The sequence below is a fragment of the Callithrix jacchus genome, chromosome 5, assembly GCF_049354715.1.
Source record: "Callithrix jacchus isolate 240 chromosome 5, calJac240_pri, whole genome shotgun sequence".
NCBI classification, from domain to species: Eukaryota; Metazoa; Chordata; class Mammalia; order Primates; family Cebidae; genus Callithrix; species Callithrix jacchus.
The window spans coordinates 79202729-79225020 of NC_133506.1; the positions used below are offsets into that span (position 1 = coordinate 79202729).

General features: G+C 41.9%; 1 protein-coding gene across 6 annotated transcripts in view; it reads left to right on the forward strand.

Annotated features, from left to right (window-relative positions):
• The first annotated feature begins 824 nt into the window (after nt 1-824).
• Nucleotides 825-22292, forward strand: part of MYOCD (myocardin) — a 107164-nt gene continuing 85696 nt past the window's right edge. For 2 of the 6 annotated variants that reach the window (XM_035300081.3, XM_035300078.3), the window contains exons 1-2: nt 825-1173; nt 12313-12357. Coding sequence is in view for 2 of the 6 variants with exons in the window: in XM_035300078.3 (XP_035155969.2) it covers nt 1119-1173; nt 12313-12357 (100 nt within the window). In the remaining 4 variants the exon portion in view is untranslated. Of the gene's footprint in view, nt 1174-1767; nt 1814-12312; nt 12358-22292 lie in introns of those variants that run through there. The other 4 variants (XM_078373064.1, XM_054255869.2, XM_035300080.3 and 1 more) reach the window with 2 other exon arrangements.

Here is a 22292-nt window from a genome sequence, read left to right on the forward strand (position 1 = left end):
TTCCAGGCTAACCCCAACCAGAGCTCTGGCTTGCCCTCTGCTCCAGAGCCCCTCCCTATTCACAGTCCAGTAGGGTTTTGACTCAGACTCAGGTATCTTTCCCCATTCCCTCGGGTTTGGAGGTGGGAGCATTGAGTCGCCGCTGGATCTCCAGATGCACCGAGTCACATCCCCCAGCCTACCCCCAAAAAAGCATATCCTAGAAAAATGCAAGCTTTTCCATTTTCCCCGTGGAAATGCATCCAAGTCCGGTATTGGAGCTGCGAGACACAGAATCGTCCCTGCCTGTGCACTGAGCCCCTCAAACCGAGGGGAAGGTGTGGGCTTCGGTCCTTCGGAGGCGTTTCTTCTCAGGGGTCCAGCTGATTTCCAAACCGTCCCGCGGGCGCTCACGCCCTTTGCCGCCGGCTGGAGGGAGATCCCGACCGCGTCCCTCCGGCAGGCAGAAGCCCTGGCGGGGAAGCCCCGGCTGCGCACGCCCATGCCCAGGCCCGCAGAGCTCCCCGCGCCGCCGCAGCCCCGCGCACCACCTGCAGGCCCCGCGGCGTGGCAGCCCCTCTGACTTTCCTCCGGGCCTCGGTTCCTTAGCTCTGGCCCCTCTCGCGGATTCCCGACCCCCGGCCCTGCTCCCGCCCTCTGCGCCCCGGAGGCCGCGGGGCCCGCTGCAAAGAGTTAAGAGCCGGCTCCCGAGACTGCTCCGGCGGCTCCGGGTCCCCCGGGCCCCGCTCGCCGCTGCTGATTGGCTGAGCGCCTGTCAGTAGTAAAGAGTATCGGGTGGCAAAGTTGGGACCTTCATAAAGGCGTGGTGGCGATTCTCCGCAATCGCCGGCAGCCTATGACATCAGCCAGGATCGCCTGGGATGCCGCTGCCCCCAGCCAACCTCCGAGGAGGAGGAGGGTCCCGCCGGCTAAGAGTTAATTAGCCCCGCACGGCGAGGGGGGGAGGCGCCAGTTTTCTGGGGACACTGGCTGCCACTGTACTCCTACCCAGGGGAGCTCACGGCGAGTTGGATGAATTCTGGGTTGTTAGCTGCGGTCAGCTGGGCTCCCGGGAGCCTGTTGCTGGTGGAGAACAGGGGGCGCCTGGCAAAGGGACCCGCGGCTTGCTGAGCCTCAACATGACACTTCTGGGGTCTGAGCATTCCTTGCTGATTAGGAGCAAGTTCAGATCAGGTAGGGCATTTAGCATTCCTTCTTGAACTTTCCTTTTCTGCCATTCTCAACTCTAGAACTGCTTTCCAATAAATGTTTCCAAGCCTGCCAGGTCTACCTCAACTCTGTTCCCCAAAAGCACATTGTGGAAGCAAAGAATTTTATTTGACTTTTTGGGGGCCTTTTGTGTCTTCCGTTGTAAGTGCTTTTGGGTAGTAGAGTGTGGTTGTTCTTCTGTGAAAAGGTCAATCCTTCTATTTTATTTTCTCTGTATCTGTGAATAGAAATCTTGGAGGGGTACATTGAGAAGGGGCAACTTTGGAGACGAACGAATAAGGGATTTCAAGCTTGGACGCTGCGTAGTATCAGTTATGATCGCTGAGAAGATGAACCTGATGTTTGTGTGTTAGGTACAGGGTCATTTAAAATGTAGCTAATCCAAACAAAGTATTTCCCAAAAAAAGTCACTTGGAGGAAGTAAAAATAGCAAATTTGGAGCACACCAAGTATTTAAAATGACATCACTGTAGAAAAAAAAAAAGAAAGCCCAGTGCCACAAATATTTTTTCCCAAACCATCTGATATTTATAAATGGAGAATTTCCCCGAAATTTCTGTGTTAGTGGCACATGGAGAAACTTCTCAAAGGACGCTGAGTGGAGGTGAGTGGAAGGGAGAGACGGGAGCTCTAGCTGCTTCTCAAGAAGGGTTTGTGCACGTGCCCATGGAAGGTGTCCGTGTGGGTCTCCACGTTTAGACAAATCAACACTTGACTTCTGAAGTTATTTTTCGGTAACTCTGTGTATAATGTTGGTTTTAGAAAACTGGTTAACAACACAATAATGTAGAACGTCTACTTAGATTGGTTACTTTTAGGAGAACTCTGATGCGAATATTGACATAACAGGTGTCAGAAAGATACAGGCATGGTTTGCTAAGCTTTCGTAGCCCTTTACATGGGGCCAACGCAATTGTTTCACGTGGGATGGATGTTTCAAAAAGGAAAAATGTAGCTGCTAGGAGGTAAGGTTCATCTGTGACTTTCTTAGATGCCCTTGGTTTGTAGATGCCTGTGGGGTCAACTGGAGATTTTCTTAGGATCTTCACCGTTGACGCAAGTTGAAAACTCAGGAGCTTAGGCGGTCACAAGCCTCGCTGCCCCTGACGCTCTGGGATGAGTCTACCAGCCACCGGGGTCGGTAGTGGATTACGTCCTGCCTTTCCGTGGTGAGGTGAGGCGGTTGATCTGTTAATTAGCTAGGGACCGCGCCGCTGCTTTGTATTTGGTCGAAACTGCAAGGCAACACTGCCACCTTTCTGAAGAAGAGAGGATGTAGATTCGTTTTGTATGAAGCTGCATTCACTTCAAATGCTTCCTTGCCAGTTGAAATGTAGAGGGTCTGGGCGTGCTGGTTTGTCTCTAAAAGGATTTGGTGATGTACTTGATAGTAGACTTGCAAAACACCTATCGATCCCTCCTTCAGCTGAAGTGCAGTGGAGAGGAAAGGCAACGTTTGCACCACTCCCAACTTCCATTTCAGTGGATTTGGGGAGTCCTGGTGTCTCCTAAATAGACCCTGAAAACCCTGATCCTGGAGCTTCAGAGAATTCCAGCCTCACTTTTTAAGAAAGTTATGCAGGCTTTTGTGTCAAAAGGAAGGGTGGATTTGGGAAAACATGATATCAAAGCAGAAGCAGGCGTCTTTTATCCTCCCATCACTGATAAACAGGGAATCTGGAGTCTGAGATGCAAGCGTTGATCGTCTCTTGACAGACAGGAGAAAAAACAAGTGGAATGTAAGACTTAGAAACGTAATGTTTCAATGGTAGTTATTCTTTCCGGATGTAATTACTACTCTGGCTGGGCCAGCATTGAGGTGACAGCGTGCTGACAGTAGGGTCTCTCTTTAAGAGAACGCCGTTTATTTTGTGGCTAACAATGAATAAGTGCCTCGACTTTATTTTGATTTCTCGCTCTCTTTCACTATTTTCCCTTCTCCTTCATCATCTTCTCCTCCTCATCTTTCATAAGCAATTCAAATGTAAACTCATAAAACTGATTCGATCTCACTGCGAATATTTGCTTTGATAGTAGATCATGGTATTATGTATTCCATTAAATAAATGCAATGAAATTGTTCTCTGATTACAGCAACAGACTCACTGTGACAGGGTTGTTTATAAGTGAGCAGATAACTGCTTTTACTCTGAAATCATTGATGTCAGCCATGTCCGATCAACTTTCTATAAGCTGTAGTTGAGTGACCTCTTGATTAAGGACAAAATCATGCTACAGCAGCAGTAAACTCTGAAAGTTTACCTGTATGAACATGTTTGGTGATACAAACTCATTTGAAAAGCATGGGTCTCAGGGCCAGACTCGCTGGGTTTTTAATAGTAATCTCTACTCATTAGCTGCATGACCTTAAACGTTAGGTAAATTACATAATTCTCCGTGCCTCAACTTGCTTCCCCTGAAAATCAGGATGATTATAGGGTCATTGTGTGAATAAAATGTGAAGTAGAGAACTTCTAAAATGCCCAGCCCTTAGAAAGCTCTTACAAAACATTTTTCTATTATTAATACTGATGTACAGTGGGACCCGCAGTTGGTAACTTGCTCGTTCTCATTCTCAGTTATTTCATCAGTAAACGTCGGGGTTGTATTAGGCAATTTCTTAGACCTCTTTGGTAACATTCTATGGTTCTCTGGAAACATGTAGAGATTGGCTGGAACAAACATAACTGTGATTGCGCCTTGTGGCAATTGCACGTGAAGGAGAGGCAGTTTACATGCAGTGATTTGTGTTGATTTTAAACTAACCGCATTTGTACAGTTTTTAGTCTTCTCATGTTGTTTATTCAATATCTAATCAGTGTCACTATCAACAGTTCTCCCCAGTATCACTCCTCGTGTTCTACAAAACACCGGGGGACATACGTATGTGTGCCACCCACAGACACACACAGCCCTCAGACATGAAAGAACAAGTGGAAAGAGAGGTCCATGAAGGGATGTTGCTTCTAAAGAACCATTGCGTTTCTTTGGCTCCTCTCTCTCTTTTTCCCACTTCCCCATCTTAAACAGAGGGAAAGTCTGGCAACTGCCATGACCTTAACCCCACTCCCACAAATATAACCTTGTCTGGCTTAGCAAATAAAAATACAAAATGCCCAGTCCAATGTGAATTTCCAAGCAATAATTATTACTCCCTTTTGACTATATAGCGGCACTCGGGACATACTTTTCTCTGAAATCCAAATTTCACTGGGCCCTCTGTATTCTTTTGGCAACACCACCTACAATCTGAGTGGTTTTTGATCAACACTCCCTGTGGCCCCATCCAATATCCTATCAAGCTCTTGAGATTCTCCAGGTCCCCAAGCACTCCCCAAAATGCAAAACTTGTATTTAGGCATGAAAGCAGAAGACTCCAAATGGGAAGGGGATACCATGAGAGTGAACCCCAGCTTATGAGTGAGGAAGAACGTGGGAGCTTCACCTCTGCTCTCTGGTCATCTGGCAAGGAGGAAAATAAGCTCAACGGGCAGGCCGGTGGCTCCAGAAGTTGGAGCTATGGTTAAAAGAAGGCAGGGAACAGGCAACGCAGGTGCTCATGAGGCTGTGGCTGAACTCAGGTAGCAGGACCCCCCACACTGTTCTTCTACTCCAAGAGCACCCAGGAGCAAGCCTCTGGTGTCTGTAATTGGTTGCTCGTCCTTTCAGAGAGGGCAAGGGACATTTCAGCAGGACCCTGCAGACATCTCTATCCATCCTCCATCCTTCAGACAACCTAAAAGGACTGCTGGTTCCTACTTTAAGGAATATCCTTAACATCTCTGGCACTGAATTTTCTCTCTCAGGAATTGAGGTTAGACTAAGAGGTAGCACCCCCTAAGATTTTTATCATAATGGACACTATTGAAGAAATTTTCATCGTGAGCTCAAGAGAAGCCTGGGCTATCTACCTTTATTATCCATTAGTTTTCTAGTTTAGAACAAACAATTTAACCTACATTAGTACCTTTCTCATAATATGTAACACTTACGTATGTATATATAATTTAATTGGCCTTTTTAGATCTCATTTTTATCTTCTACGAAATGGAAAGTTTTGACTGGTTCATATTTGAAGTGGCTTTTAGCTCTAAGTTCAATACTTTTCCAAGGGAATGGCCCTAAATGTTTTTGTAAATGCTTGATCAAAACATTACCATATGAGAATACAATTTAATGGACCTTAAGAAACGAACATATTTTCATTTCTACATGGGAATTTAAAAGTTAAAAAAAACATTTGGGGTCTGGCTCAAGTCACCTGCTTGAGACCATTGTTCTCTCCCCAGTTCCAGCTGTATTAGATTCACTCATGGCCCCCACCCCTTCCCTCACCATCTTAATCACTATAGCAAGAACCCCAACCCCCCACTTTCCCTGCCCTAGTTTTATCCATAGCTATTATCACCAGTGGACAGACTAAACCTTTTGTTTGTTTATTTGCTTATTACTTGTCCATAACAGCAGAAATTACTTGTTTGTTTGCTTTTTGCTGTTTTCATTCTCTAGCACCCAACACTGCTTGGCACAGAGAAGGCACCCATTAAGTATACATTGAATAAATACGTTATATTCTTCCTCCAAAGTCTATTTAAAAACAATAAAAGCAAACAATATAGACTTATTGTTAGGCATGTATTTATGTGTACAACAACTAGAACAAAAAGGAGAGGAGTGACTCTAAACACAAAAGTCAAGCCGGGTGTGGTGGTTCACGCCTATATTCCCAGCACTTTAGGAGGCTGAGGTGGGCAGATCACCTGAGGTTGAGAGTTCGAGACCAGCCTAACCAACATAGAGAAACCCTTTCTCTACTAAAACTACAAAATTAGCTGGGTGTGGTGGCACATGCCTGTATTCCCAGCTACTGGGGAGGCCAAGGCAGGAGAACCACTTGAACCCAAGAGGTGGAGGTTGCGGTGAGCTAAGATTATGCCATTGCACTCCAGCCTGGGCAACAAGAGCAAAACTGTCTCAAAAAAAAAAAAAAAATCCAACAAACTCAAAGTCATAGCACAGTGGGAGAGGCTAAATGAGGAGGTAGGGATCTATCCCAAAAGTAAGAAGCAGGTTATCCCTGTTGTTCTTAGGGTAGGTCGTAGCTGTGTGCATGTGTAATTTAGCAAATTAATTAAACAAAGGTCATCTCTGGCTCAATGATGATAGTGTGACTGTGTCTCATGAACCAAGGATTGTGATTAATTCAATTCTGTGTACCCAAGCTACTTTTTTTTTTTTTTTTAAAAAGCATATCAATTATTTAAGACCAGGGAGAGTGGCATTTGTCTTTTATCTCCTACAGCATATGACGGAAACAGTTAGCAAGATTGTGTGAAATTGACTTGAACCAGATTGAATGTGCTCTACTCCCTGGATTAAATTGGAGAATAACAGAAGTGCAGGGCAGAAGCAAAATGCTCCACCCAGGGTTAGAATTCTACATGCTTCAGAAAAGCTGAACCTGAATGGGAGATGCTGGAACACTCCGTTTTTCATTTCTTTTATTTTCATCTAATTAGCAAGGCTTCCAGAACATCTAATGGTGACGGTGAACCAGGTATCTCACATTTCTGTTCTGATCGAGGAGGAGCCAGCAGGTGCATTTCTCTGCCTTCGTGGTCCCACTCCTTCTGTCCTGTGGGCTCAGTCACAGTGGGAGCCTATCTGGGACTCCAAGGTCTTGGGAATATGTTTATATTTCCAGGGCTCTCTGGGCCTCTGTTTCCATATTGGTAAAATGACTCATGGTCTTCACATCCTCATAACTCTACAAGGGAAAGATCTTTATAGAATTATTAAGGGTTTCTTTCTGAAAAGAAAGAAATTGGTGAACCTGTATTCACTATGTGGGAATGGATTACTGAATCTGGTGCCATGTGAATTGCATAAGAGTTCTTGCTTACGTGTGAAGTAGTTAAGTTTTCAATAAACACAAATAGGATTAATAATAACAACAATAACCCCATAATAGTTTTCTAGCCTTATGATTTTAGTACTTTGAATTTCAATGTTATTAACCAGGTAATGCTTATATGTTTCAGAATAGCTAATAAGTCAAGCTTTACTTAACGATATTTGGATCATTATTCTTTTTTCATTTTTTTTTTTTTTTGGAGACAAAGTTTCACTCTCATTGCCCAGGCTGGAGTGCAATGTTTCAAGCTCGGCTCACTGCAACCTCAGCCTCCTGAGTTCAAGCAATTCTCCTGCCGCAGTCTCCCGAGTAGCTGGGATTACAGGCATGCACCACCAAGCTTGGTTAATTTTGTGTTTTTAGTAGCGACAGGATTTCTCCATGCTGGTCAGGCTGGTCTCGAACTCCTGACCTCAGGTGATCTGCCTGCCTCGGCCTCCCAAAATGGATCATTATTCATAGATAACACAGAGACAGGTGTCCAATTTTTGTTAAAATAAAATGTATCATTTATACTCAAAGATTTAGAATAAATAAAACTGTTTCCTGACTTTCATTTTTCTGGAGCGTAGCTAAAAGTTCTCTGGAACCACTGAAGGGAGAAGAATGTCTTTCTTTTCTTCTGCTGGTGATGGAAGAGAAGTTCTCTCATTTCACTATTGGAGAACTTCTCTTATCAGCAAAATCCCTCTGACTGATAGATGTTTGCTGTATTCAGCTACTTTATATCACTAGGGAAGAAGTTGAATTCAAAGTGAATTGGATCATCTGAAGTCGGGAGTTCAAGACCAGCCTCACCAACATGGAGAAACCCCATCTCTACTAAAAATACAAAATTGCCAGGTGTAGTGGCACATGCCTGTAATCCCAGCTACTGGGGAGACTGAGGCAGAAGAACAGCTTGAACCCAGGAGGCGGAGGTTGTGTTGAGCCCAAATTGCACCATTGCACTCCATCCTGAGCAACAAGAGTGAAACTCCATCTTACATAAAAAAAAATACAATACAAAAAGTGAATTGAGCCACTGTAATATTGTAAAATGTATGTATTGGGTTTTTGTAGCTCTGACTTGGTACGTGCAGCAATGATTAATGGATACACAGACCCTCATATACTTAGCATGTCTTTATTAGCAATGCCTTCCAGCACCCCAGTTTGAACTACTGCATTAAGTTTTCACTCCTCAACTTGTATCTCCTTCCCCTTGGCCTCTTAAGTGGTACAAAAGCACGGATCAGTTGTTTCTCATAAAATACAGTCAAGTAACCCCGGGCAATATCCCCATTTCACAAATGATGCCAAATGATTGGAAAATACCCCATAAACAAGTCTGCCTTTTCTATTTCCGGAAACACTCCCTTTAGGAAGCCAATCTTGTTTTCCTCCTGACTGGTTGGGCTGGTTTTTCAGTCCTAGGTAAAGTTCCACAAGAAACTTTTTGTTATTCATTTGAGGCTTATTGCCCTGTCTGGAGTTTCTAAAAAATGACTTTAAAAAAGTTAAATCCGGAAAATGCTACTCAACATTAATTGAACAATAGTTCAATAGTTATCTTCAATACATTTTTTTTATCATTTGTGTTCTTTCTGTCCTTGTCCAGGTGCACAAAGATTTTTTTTTTTTTTTAGCTGGGATTACAGGCACGCGCCACCATGCCCAGCTAATTTTTGTATTTTTATTTTTATTTTTATTTTTTTGGGGGGAAAAAGAGAAAAAGAAGGGGAAAAAAAGAAAAAGAGGTAAAAAGGAATATTACTTCATTCCTAAAATGGGTTTCAATAATGGCTGATCAATATTTTGAGTGTTTAAAGTGGTTAATGAATATTTTATGTGTTTAAAATGGAGACCTCTATTGTGTTTATTTGTTCTGGCTCTGAGTTCAAGTCCTGGATATCGTTATCAATTTGTTGTCTCATTGAATCTAAATCTCATTATGTGTCTTATGTATCTGGGTGTTAAGATCTCTTATTGTTACATTAATCCTTTTACCCTTGCATCCTTGTAGCTTTGAAATCTATTTTATTAAGTGTGAGAATTGCAACTCCTGCTTTTTATTTATTTATTTTTGCTCTCCATTTGGTTGGTGAGTTTTTTTCCATCCCCTTGTTTTGAGTCTTTGTATATCTTTAGATATATCGTTAGATTTTGTGGATAATGTATATTTTATGTGTTTAAAATTGAGAGCTCTATTGAGTTTATTTGTTCTGGATCTTAGTTCCAATCCCGGATATCGTTATCAATTTTCTGTCTCGTTGAATCTAAATCTCATTATGGGTCTTATGTATCTGGGTGTTAAGATCTCTTATTATTACATTAATCCTTTTACCCTTGTATCCTTGTAGCTTTGAAATCTATTTTGTCAAATGTGAAAATTGTAACTCCTGCTTTTTATTTATTTATTTTTGCTCTCCATTTGGTTGGTACGTTTTTTTTTTCCAACCCTTTATTTTGAGTCTATGTATAGCTTTGGATATACCGTTAGATTTTGTCTGTATCTTTTGATTGGGAGATTTGGTCAATTTAAATTTAGGGTTGCTGCCATTTGATATTAACTGGCTATTTTGTCCTTTCGTTGATAAAAATTCTTCTTTATGTTAATGCTCTTTACTTTTTGGTGTATTTTTAGAAAGGGTCATACTGGTTGTTCCTTTCTGTGTATAATGCTTCTTTTAAAAGTTCTTGTAAAGCTGGCCTGGTGGTAATAAAATCTCTGAGTACTTGCTTGTTCCTAAAAGATTTTATTTTTCCTTCAAATGTAAAGCTTAAATTGGCAGGATATGAAATTCTAGGCTGAAAGTTCTGATAATTAAGTATATTGAATATTGACCCCCACTCTCTTCTAGCTTGTAGGGTTTCCGTTGAGAGATCTGCTGTAAGCCTAATAGGCTTCCCTTTATGGGTAACTTGATCTTTCTCTCTGGCTGCCCTTAATATTTTCTCCTTCGTTTCAATCTTGGTGAATCTAATGATTATGTGCCTTGGGGTTGGTCTTCTTGAGGAATATCTTTGTGGTGTTCTCTGTATTGCCTGGAGTTGAATAGTGTCCTGCTTTGCTAAATTAGGAAAATTTTCCTGGATAATGTCCTGGAGAGTATTTTCCAGCTTGAATTCATTCTCTCTGTCACATTCAGGTACACCAATCAAGCGTATATTAGGTCTTTTCACATAGTCCCATATTGCTTGGAGACTTTGCTCATTCCTTTTTATCCTTTTTTCTCTATTCTTGTCTTGTCGTTTTGTTTCATTAAGTTGGTCTTCGACCTCTGATACCCTTTCTTCTGCTTGATCCATTCGGCTGTTTAAGCTTGTACATATTTCACTAAGTTCTTGTGTTGTATTTTTCAACTTCGTAAGTTCATTTGTATTCCTCTCTATATTGTCTATTCTTTTCAACATTTCATCTAACCTTTTTTCCAAGTTCTTAGTTTCTTTACATTGGGTTAGAACAAGTTCCCTTAACTCCCAGAAGTTTCTTATCATCCACCTTTTAAAGCCTACTTCAGATAATGGCACACAGTCCTTTTCCATCAGGGCTTGTTCCGTTACTGATGAGTCCTTTTCCATCAGGGCTTGTTCGGTTGCTGATGAGTCCTTTTCCATCAGGGCTTGTTCCGTTGCTGATGGGTTCTGATTTTGAGTATACTCGGCCTTCTTAGGCTGTTTTTTTCCCTTCATTGTAGATGAACCGCCTTTCTAATTAGGTTTCTGAGTCGACGTCCGACTTATTGATTCCCAGTGCTGGGATCCGAGCAACCCACTGTGGCAGCCTAAATAGCAGCGATAAGACTGATGGTGCTCTTCTGCCCGGGAATCTCTGGTCTGGCTTCCCTCTTGAGTCCGCAACAAGCGGCTCTGACTTCCCGGAGCTCCAAACTCCGGTCAGTAGGGGAAGCAGTCCCGTTGGCTCTGCATGAAGAGCTGCTGCGCCGAGACGCCGGCAAAACCGCTGCGGCGGCCACAAGAGTCGCGCTGGCGACCCGTGGGGTTCCTCCACTGGGAATCGGCTAATCGGTGAGTGACAAAAATTCGTCTAAAGATGTGGCGTCGTCTCGTTCTCTGAGGTTTCACTGGGAGCTACAATCCTGAGCTGTTAGTGGTCGGCCATCATGGATTGATCTACAAAGATTTTTATAATGTGATAATCAGAGTATATACATAAGTTTATAGTCAGCCTTTTTATCAGTTAGTATAATAGCACAAATATTTTTCAAGCTGCTGCAAAGCAACATAATTTTTGCTTTAAAGATTGTATAATAAGCCAGGTACAGTGGCTCACGCCTATAATCCCAGCACTTTGGGAGGCCACGGTGGGTGGATCATGAGGTCAAGAGATTGAGACCATCCTGGGCAACATAATGAAACCCCATCTCTACTAAAAACACAGAAATTAGCTGGGTGTGGTGGCATATGCTTGTAGTCCCGACTACTCTGGAAGCTGAGGCAGGAGAATTGCTTGAACCCGGGAGGCATAAGTTGCGGTGAGCCAAGATCATGCCACTGTACTCCAGCTTGGTAACAGAACGAGACTCCGTCTCCAAAAAAAAAAAAAAAAAAAAAAGACTGCAGAATTTTTCCCCAAGTGAGTGTATAGTAATTTACTAAACCTTTTCCACTTGCATTTGAAAATTAAGCCAGTTATAATCTTTATATTATAAATAACACCCCTATGAAAATCTGCATATATAACATTACTGTGAAATCCTTCATGCAAAGAGAGAAAATATTTTCCTTTGAATTGTTCTGTAGGGTACTCATTATTTAGAGAAAATGCCTAAAAGTGGGAAGAACAGATTTGAATATTTATGAGCTGTAATGCTGGCTGGCGTTTCTAGAGCACTTACAATGCAACAAAATTAGCGTTAAGCCTACTTCTATTTTGCTATGAATGCTTGTCCCTACTGTACAACTAACCCAGAGTAACCTTGGGTACTTCCCCAATATTGGCTGGTAACAGATGAGCCTTTCATACCTTTTCAGTAGAGATTGAAAAAGAAAATGAGTAACAGCTGCCTAATGCCTTTGGAAACTTCCCTGTGGTCCCCTATTTAGGGACCACCTGTTAGCAAATATGACTCATGTCTCATCAAAAGGGAAGAGAAGAGGACTAGGAGTTGCTGAACCTATTATCTGTGAGCACCTTTATCATCTCATTTAATCCTTACAAAAATGTGATTATTCCCATCTTCTAGATGAAGAAGCTGAGGCTCAAAGATTTGAGACAACTTGGAGGCCAGGTATGAACATGCTTGTTCCACTGTACCATGATTCTTATCTCTATTGTAACCTACATCTCTTTTCTTTCTTTCCCTGCCCCACCCCTCAACCATACACACCTACCTGCCCCCGTAGATTTAATATGCCTCTTTCTGGGCTACGACTCCGGCTGTATACACAATTACTGCTATTGCCCTTGATTTCCTACGTAGTGATTTATCAAGCTAGTTGTTCTAGTACTTTACCTATAAATTACCCATGACATTCTTACAAAGTTCCAGGGTTTTTAATAAAACTTGACTTTTTAAACCTCAGTTTAATTGAGAAAAAGAAATATAAGAAATTTTTGAAAGGCAACAACAAGAAGAGATTTGCTTTAAGACATTAAACATAGCTCTTTAAGAAATATCTAGCAGTTAGTACCAGAAGTAAAGTGGACAGTTTTTATCAGTGGATCAGAATTGTGTGTATGTGTATGCATACACATATTTACACTACATGCACACATATATATTTATGTATATATGCATAGATTTAACCTCTGAAAACAGTGGCTCTTCAAATCCACAAAAAGATATGTAATGGGTTTGTTGAGAAAATTGACTATCTCTTTGGAAATAAATAAGTTGAGATATTTTATAATATACCTTAAAACAAATTCCATATGGATTAAAGAGCTAAGGAAACCTATAAAATACTTGGAGAAAACAGAGAAGAATAATCTTATCATCTCAGAGCAGGACAAGCCTTCCCAAGCTTGTAGCCAAGGCCATGCTAAAAATAAAAATGGACGCATTTGGTCACTTAAACACTTTAAAACTCCACATTAAAAAATCATCAAAATAAATTTAAAGCCAAACCGTAGATTGAAAAAATACTTGAAAATATATGTGAGGCAGGATGCAGTGGCTCACACCTGTAATTCCAGCACTTCGTAGGTCTGAGGTGGGTGGATCACCTGAGGTCGGGAGTTCGAGCCTGACCAACATGGTGAAACCCCATCTCTACTAAAAATACAAAAAAAAAATTAGCCTAGAGTGGTGTTGTGTGCCTATAATCACAGCTATTCAGGAGGCTGAGGCAGGAGAATCCCTTGAACCTGGGAGACAGAGGTTGCAGTGAGCCAAGATCACACCATTGCACTCCAGCTTGGGCAACAAGAGCGAAACTTGGTCTCAAAAAAAAAATAATAATAAAGAAAGAAAGAAAGAAAATATATGTGAGACAAAATTATTAAAAGGACTTATATGAACAAAAGATTAAAAACAACCTAATAGAAAGACAGTTCAAGGGGGAAAGTAATCAGTAAGCACATGAAATATACTCAACTCACACACGTTCAAGAAAATGCAAAGTGAAAGATCTAGGTACTATTTTTTTAAAACTTCAAATCAGCAAAATTTTAAAATGTTGATAATATTGAGCATTGAATAGGCATGAAGACATAGATACACCTATCGTGTTGGTGAGCAATCCATACTGTAAAGTCTTAACAGATACAATTTTATCATAGTTTATAATGCCTAACCGAAAAAAGATGGAACCAGCATACACATCACCTGTAAGGGAATGATTAATTAAAGTATAATATATTCACAGTATAGAACACAATAAAACACAATGCAAAGCAAAAAGAAATGATGAAATCCTATATGAACAGATGTGAAAAGATCTCCAAAATGTATAATTAATTTTTTAAAGTTCAGGTTATAAAACAATCCAGCAACATATTTTCATTTATGTTTTTAAAAAAGTATTTATATGTAAGTACACAGAAAAAAAGTTTCAAAGATGTAAGTCAAACTGTTCATTATAGTATCCATGGGTACAGAGAGCAAGACCTTATCTTTCTTTAGCATTTGCATCTTTTAAAATAAAACTATATTAGTATCTACATAATTTTTAAGTATGCCTAAAACATAAGAAGAAATTGACATCCTACTAGTGGTGGGAGAAAAACATACCTGTAAGTCTTTAATGAAGTAGGCAAAGATTTCAGTGAAGATTTAGAGGACATGAACACTAAATAAAATTGGATTACATATTTTAATCCACTGACCTGACATAGAATATAATTTTAGACTTAGCACCCTCTCCCTGCACACACATATATACACAAGCACACACATATACACACATAGCAAACTGACACAAGAACAGAAAACCAAACACCACATGTTATCACTCATAGGTGGGTATTGAACAATTAGAACATGTGGACACAGGGAGGGGAGCATCACACACTGTGGTCAGTAGTGGGGGGCTCGGGGAGGGACAGCGGGGGTGGGGAGGGTGGGGAGGTATAATGAGGGGAGAAATATCAGATATAGGTGATAGGGGGTGACGGCAGCAAACCACCTTGCCATGTATGTACCTATGCAACAATCCTGCATGATCTGCACATGTACCCCAGAACCTAAATTACAATTAAAAAAAAAGAAGAAATGTCAACAAATTCAAAACATTGGGTTTTATTCTTGACCATAAGACAGTGAACAAAGAAATTTCTTTTAAAAGTTAAAAAACTTTAAGCCCAACAAGTTGAGATTCAAAACACACCACAAACACACCAAACGTGCTAAAACACACACATGGAGATGAAGCCTGGAAGGACCCATTCCCAAAATGATTAGTTCTGGGTAGTGAGGTTGGGAGTAATTTTTAGTGTTCCTTATGCTCTTTCTTATATTCTTTATTATGATTATCCAGTACCTCCTAGATCCTCTGAATAATAAGGAGTAACTTCCATAGCAAATCAATTGGCAGTGAGAGCTATTTGTTTTTTGTTTGTTTGTTTGTTTTTAAGACATGGAGGCATGGGGAAGTGGGTTAACAATGCAATATTTTTGTAGCAGCTAAATCAGGGGTTGGCTGAGTCCCTGGGAGGTTTTAGTTGTTCTCAGATTCTCATTAATCCTGGATCATGCACACACTCCTAACACTCAAATGACAACCACTAAAACTTGCTTCTCAACTAAGAGCTGATAACTCACAACTCTGCTATTAATTTTTATTGGAAAATCTCAATGTGTATATGTGGTATAGGCTATGCCATCTGGCTGACTTGGCTTCAAATCCTGGCCTCCATTCTTATTGGTCATATGTTATGAACTTGAGTGCATGCTTTTAAGCTCTCAGCCCTCTGCTTTTCTATGTGTATGTGTGGAACCCAGAATGTCTCTTTCACTGGAAATTTTGAAAGCTTTAGTGGAAAAGTATATAAAAGGTTCTTGACATAGTGCAGGGACGTGCTGATATACTTAATAAATGGTATTTTATTCACACATGAATATTAATTATGTTTTAATTCTCACTATGCACCCATAAAAAAGAACAAGATCATGTCCTTTGTAGGGACATGGATGGAGCTGAAGGACATTATCTTTGGCAAACTAAGGCAAAGAACAGAAAACCAGATATCACATGTTCTCACTTATAAATGGGAGTTAAATGATGAGAAGACATAGACACATAGAAGGGAACAACACATACTGGGGCCTGTCGGAGGGTGAAGGGTGGGAGGAGGGAGACAGTCAGGAAAAATAACTAATGGGGACTAGGCTTAATACCTCGGTGATGAAATAATGGGTACAACAAACCCCCATGACTCACATCGTGTAACAAACCTGCACTTCCTGCGCATCTACCCCAAACTTAAAATGAAAGTTAAAAAAATGACATGTGAATTCTCATATCAATGTTTATATCAATATGCTACGATATGTTAATTTACAATGTTTTAAAACTATTTATGTAATTGTAAGATGTCATATTGATTCTAAATTAACAATGACCAGCCTCTCACGATTTTCTCTTAAGATTTGCTGTCCAGTAGTAATCATTTCTTTTTACCCCAGATTGTGCTTGAGAGTTACAAAGATAATTATTGTCATTATATAATTGATATTGTATTTTACAAAGTGTTTTATATACCTATCATCACTTACTCTCTTCCTTTCCCAAAAAAAAAAAAAAAAAAAAACCTAGTTGAAAAGGTGTAATAATTACACTTATTCTCCAGAGAGGTGTGGTTTTTATTCTGGATCTGATCTTTTGATGCCTCTGAAGACAAGGCCAAGCCTTGCCTGGGTCACAGCAAGATACCATAATGCTATGGGGACTAGCAAAGGCCCATGGCTGAGCCCAGATCCTTTTCTCTTATAATTGAGAATACTGTTGTCTAAATATAAAACCAAACAAAAAAGAGAGAGAGAAAGAAAGCGCTCTCTCTAGAGAACGAAGTTTTGAGGATAGAGAGCAGGAAGCAGTCTGCCAAATTACAGCACCTTATATTTCTTTAATGCATTCAACTCTCTCTCTCCCACCAAAAAAGATCATAGCCATTACTATTTTTATTTTTCTACCAATTCTGTAAGATTGCAAATTTGATTATACAGATGAGGTTACTGAGTTTCCAGAGACATTAGGAAATTGGTCCCAAAGTTGTCCAGTAGATTCAGACCTAGAGGTCTCTTCTCAGGGCTTGCAAAACAAAATTGACCACATGGTCCTCCAAAGAAATGAGCAATCCAGAGGAAACACAGTCTTTCAGATAGGCAGATGCCTGCCATTTAACCCATTTCTTCTCTCAACATAATAGTCTGTCTGCGGCCGGGCATGGTGGCTCACGCCTGTAATCCCAGCACTTTGGGAGGTCCAGGTGGGTGGATCACGAGGTCAAGAGATCAAGACCATCCTGGTCAACATGGTGAAACCCCGTCTCTACTAAAAAAATACAAAAAAAAATTAGCTGGGCATGGTGGTGCATGCCTGTAATCCCAGCTGCTCAGGAGGCTGAGGCAGGAGAATTCCCTGAACCCGGGAGGCAGAGGTTGCAGTGAGCCGAGATAGCGCCACTGCACTCCAGCCTGGCAACAGAGCAAGACTGCGTCTTAAAAAAAAAAAAAAAAAAAAATAGTCCGTCTGCTTAAACCCCCCTTTTTTTTTTTAATCTTATGTGGTAGCCATCTGCAATGGCTTCAACATTGAAAGAACTAGATTAGAAGGAGAAATGGAAATTCAGCAAGCGTAACTCAGGATTGGCTGGGAGAGGAGGACAGAATGAGGCATAGGGATAGCAAAGGAATCCTTAGCTTAGCAGAAATGCAGCCTCTACAGAGGACTGTGTTCTTAACACATAGATTAGAACCTGACACTACAGAATGGCCCAGAGACAGAGAGTATTCTCAAGTGTCACGTTCAGTTGTTTCAAAACCTGTGTCTAATAGTAGAGCCAGGATTATTTTCTGACAGGTAAAGCATTGTTAATATACCTACATTTAGATATATGTATATGCATATGTTTGTATGTGATATATAACATATATGTAGTATGAAAGAGTTACAGATTTATCTTTGAGGATACTCTTTGCAAGGGTATATAAGATATGCTACAGTAAAACTGAGGGGAAAATTGGAGATGCTTAACCAAAAGAAAATATTTAAATACATTGAAAATGGGATTTAATGTGCACATTTAATATGGTGTTTTCAGAGAATCATGAGATGCAAAGATGTTTACAATGCAAAAAGGAGGCTTCAAAATTGCATGTGATACAATCCCAACTCTTGAGAAATTGTAGGGTAGGTACCTCTTCATATCCATGTTCAGGCATGTGAATCAGAAGAAAAAAGGCAAAGTATTAGCAAGTGTTGCTTATCTCTGCAGACTTGAATTCCTGTTCATTTGGCTTTTCATCCTGAAACTTTTATACATTCTTCAGATTTTCTGTAATGAACAGCACTTGTTTTATAGTCAGAAAAGGCAACATATGCTTTAATAGTATAGTGTATATCACAAGCTTAACTTAGGCTCTCTAAAGAACTTAAGGTTATCTTCAAGAACCACAGCCCCATGGAATGAAGACTCTCCTTTCAATCTTGGAAGAACTTCTTTGCCTCATAAAACATGCCCTTTCTTCCAAACTCTAATTCCCCTTTATAGCTAATATTTTTGGTTTGTTTTTTCAGACAGAGTCTCACTCTGTTGCCCAGGCTGGAGTGCAGTGGCACAATCTTGGTTCACTGTAACTTCTGCCTCCCGTGTTCAAGCGATTCTCCTGCCTCAGGCTCCCGAGTAGCTGGGAATACAGGCGCCTGCCACCACGTCCAGCACATGTTGGCCAGGGTGGTCTCAAACTCCTGACCTCAAATGATCTGCCTGCCTCGGCCTCCCAAAGTGCTGGGATTACAGGCTTGAGCCACCACACCCGGCCTATAACTAATTCTTATTCAACTACTTCATGGATGCCCATGGTTAACCTCATTAATCTTCATCTGATAATTTATTAGGGCTAAAAGGGTCTTAGACCACCATAGTTACCCTAAAGGTGAGTATAATGATGTCTCTCTTACAGGGATGGGAAGCTAAGGTACAGAAAGGGTTAATGACCTGCCCAAATTTACACATAGAGCATGGTGATGCAGGACTTGAACTCAGATCTCCTGGCACCAGTTCTGTGGCCTCTCTCGATGAACGAGCAAACACAAAAAGGTGTAAATCTGAGTCCCTTTGTCTCAGGCATCTCCGAAGCAATAGCTTTCAAGGAATGCGGGTCAAATGGCAGGTCCTTTTTCCGGAGGCCCCTCCCGCTGTCCCGAGCGTGTGCACACGCTGTCTGCTTAATTCACTCATGGCTCGGTGCCACGGAATACATAAACAAGTGGGGAAAACCTCGGAGAGGAATCTTGGTGCCCAAAAGGAGCAATTTGTCTTCTGAAATTATTGTTTGAAATTGTTTATGTCAGTTGCCGAGTTTCTGTTCTGTACTTCAGGGACCTGTTTGTGATGGGAGAAAAAGCTCCCCCCAGCTGAACAGCATGCTGGCTGAATGGTTCTGGTGACAGTGTTGCCTGCTGCTTCCCAGTCTTCCCTGACTTGGAGAGGGGTTTGATGAGGTTCCCTACACCCCAGCAGAGCACCCCAGGAACTATCTGGTGCTCACTGTTTGCTAGGTATTGCTCTATGCCTGCTGTGTGTGCTAACTAATGTAATCCTCACAGCAATCCGGTAAGGAGGTACTGCTGTAGCACTCCTCCAATCCATAGAAGAAGAAACCAAAGCTCCCAGCACTTAAGAAACTGTCACAAAATCCCATGGCTTGTAAATGGAAAAGCTGGGACTTGAACTCATGCACCTTTGGCATCTAAGACCATGCTTCTGACTACTACCCTGTACTGCTTCTCAAAAGCACCCAAACCAGTCAGATCTGGCTTGAACCATCTGACTTTGCCATCCTGTCCTCCCAGGGAGCATGTAAGTTGGGAATTCTGTCCCCTTAGTGAAATCATAAGCCCCAAGGTGTTTCCACTTGAGGTTTTCGTTCCCTGTCCCTCTAATGTCTTGAGTTATTTTAACATGAAAGCCTCAAGCTCTCAAACCTCGCAGCTTTGTGAGTGGGGGAGAATTCCTTTTGAGGCATGAATTAGTCTTCTTCAAATGTTTTGACAAACTGAGAGTGTGGTGCTTAGGGAGAGAATAGCTTCACAGGGTTCATGTGAAGAGACATCTTTCTAAAACAACTTGAGCTGGTGCGTGAGGCTCAGTCATTGAAATCACTACCTGGTAACTCTGAGACCGAGCATTTTGGCCTTCAGTATTCTCCTCGTTTTGACCCAGCAAATGCCCAGCACTAGATGCTGGCCTGAATTCATGTCTCTTAATCTCCCTAAAGGAAACAGAGCTGGAACATCCCTTAGGACGAAGAAAGAACAGTGTGTGCCTGGGCTCAGCCTCCTTGCTTGAGAGCTCTCCTCCAAGGGTCACTGAGGCCAGCCCAGCACCCCCAGAGCTCACCTTGTTCCTTGAGACCATCTTATAATTGAGAAACCTGTTCAGTGACCTGATCATCATCTTCACCTCCTCCTTTCTGAGTACTCCCTCTAGTAGATGGGCGGACAGCTGGACCTATGATAATCTTGTGAATACAACATACAAAGCACGCAGGGCAACATTTGGCTAAGGAACAGTTGTTATTGGTACCTGGAATCAGAAGGCAAGGAACAGGGCCGGGCACGGTGGCTCAAGCCTGTAATCCCAGCACTTTGGGAGGCCGAGGCGGATGGATCACGAGGTCAAGAGATCGAGACCATCCTGGTCAACATGGTGAAACCCCGTCTCTACTAAACATACAAAAAATTAGCTGGGCCTGGTGGCACGTGCCTGTAATCCCAGCCACTCGGGAGGCTGAGGCAGGAGAACTGCCTGAACCCAGGAGGCGGAGGTTGCGGTGAGCCGAGATCGCGCCATTGCACTCCAGCCTGGGTAACAAGAGCGAAACTCCATCTCAAAAAAGAAAAAAAAAAAAAAAAAGAGGGCAAGGAACAGAGTGCTCAGTGCTCAGGCATTAGCAGTCCACACAAAAATAATCCCTGGCTCTCAGCCTTGTTTGGGAAACGTGGCCAGGACTGGAGCAAGACTGATGCAGATAACCAGGTCTCTCATTTCAACTTCTACCAGCATTCTGTCAGCCACCGTCTTCTCTTTAGCAGGGAATTCAATGCTTCTGTACCCCAAGGAGGAACATGTCAGACCCACAGGTGGCACAGGCCACCGGTGAGAACAGTGGCTTTGTCCTAGAGTCAGATGCCAGGGGATGGAAAGAACTTGGTGGATGAACCACTCATAGGAAGAGAAGAGGAGACTTGTATCTGTATGTGCCACACAGTATCAGCTCCCAGCTATGGAGGTGACCCGAAACCTCTGATGGCGGTCCCGCTTGTTACTTTCCAGGAAGTCATCCATTCATCAGCCAACAGCTTTCCCAAAGACCTATGCCTGGTAGTGTCCTTGAAGGCAATAATGTCAAGGTCCAAGATTACATATGAAGGTGCATCCAGCTAAACCTAGGATAGAATTCAACAGTAAAGGGAAGGTAAAGACTCAATTATAAACAGGTACCACTGCCCTTTCCACAGAGAGAGTTTTCAGTGGGCTCCTGCTCTGTTGTGTCCAGGGCTTGTGATCTTGACCTGGCACTGTATGGAGAGGATGCAACAGAAATAGCTGTCCACGCTGCTGCTCACCACCTGCTTTACCCAGGTCCTATGTATGATAACTGCCATGTGCTTTCCATCAGGAGTGCACATGTTGCTCACTTTTACAAACACCTGCATCCACATACCCAGAAGTTTTTGAAGGGCAGAATAGGATTTAAAAGTAGATCTCAAAGCTTTACCTGGTTGTGCTGATAGCTTTCTGCCACCATGGGATGTATCTCTTCAACAATGATCATATGGAACCTCTTTGTAAATAATAGAGAATCAAACACTAGAAGCTCTGAAAAAGCTTAAGCAAAAAGGAACACTTATTATAAACATACTGGGGTGTCTCATGAAACTCAACAACAGGAATGTGTTTGTGACTTGGGTGGAAATTAGCTGGAACTAGGGATTTGAACACTCTCTGGCTCTCTTCTGTGCTCCATCTTCTCCCTCAATATCGACTGCCTTTGTTTCTCAATTTGCATGGTTGAAAATGGCCACCTCTGACCACTTTGAATTTTCTCTCTCAGTCCCATTTCCAAAATTCCTAGGGAAATGCTCAGTCCGGCTGGGGTGATGCCCATCCTCAGAACAAAAACTGGGACTAGAAAGAAAGACAAAAATGACGTGGATGGCAGAGGAGAAAAACATTTCCTATTAAGCCCAGTGGAAAACCATTTTAGAAGAGAATAAAAGGGAAGCATCACTGGCTTCCCCATCCTTTCTTTCATTTGTCATTGCCACCAACAACTTTACTGCCACCAGCACCTCTCTCTCTTGCTCTTCCTCTCTTTCCCTCTCCCTCTCTGTCTCCCTTTCTCTCTTTCTTTCTCCCTCCTTCCCTCTGTCTCTTCTTCTCTTTCTTATCAGGCCTGTCAAGTCTTTTGGAAATGAAAATTACACACACACACACACACACACAAACACACACACACACATGCAGTTGTTAAGTAGAACTGGAAAGAGGCAAATT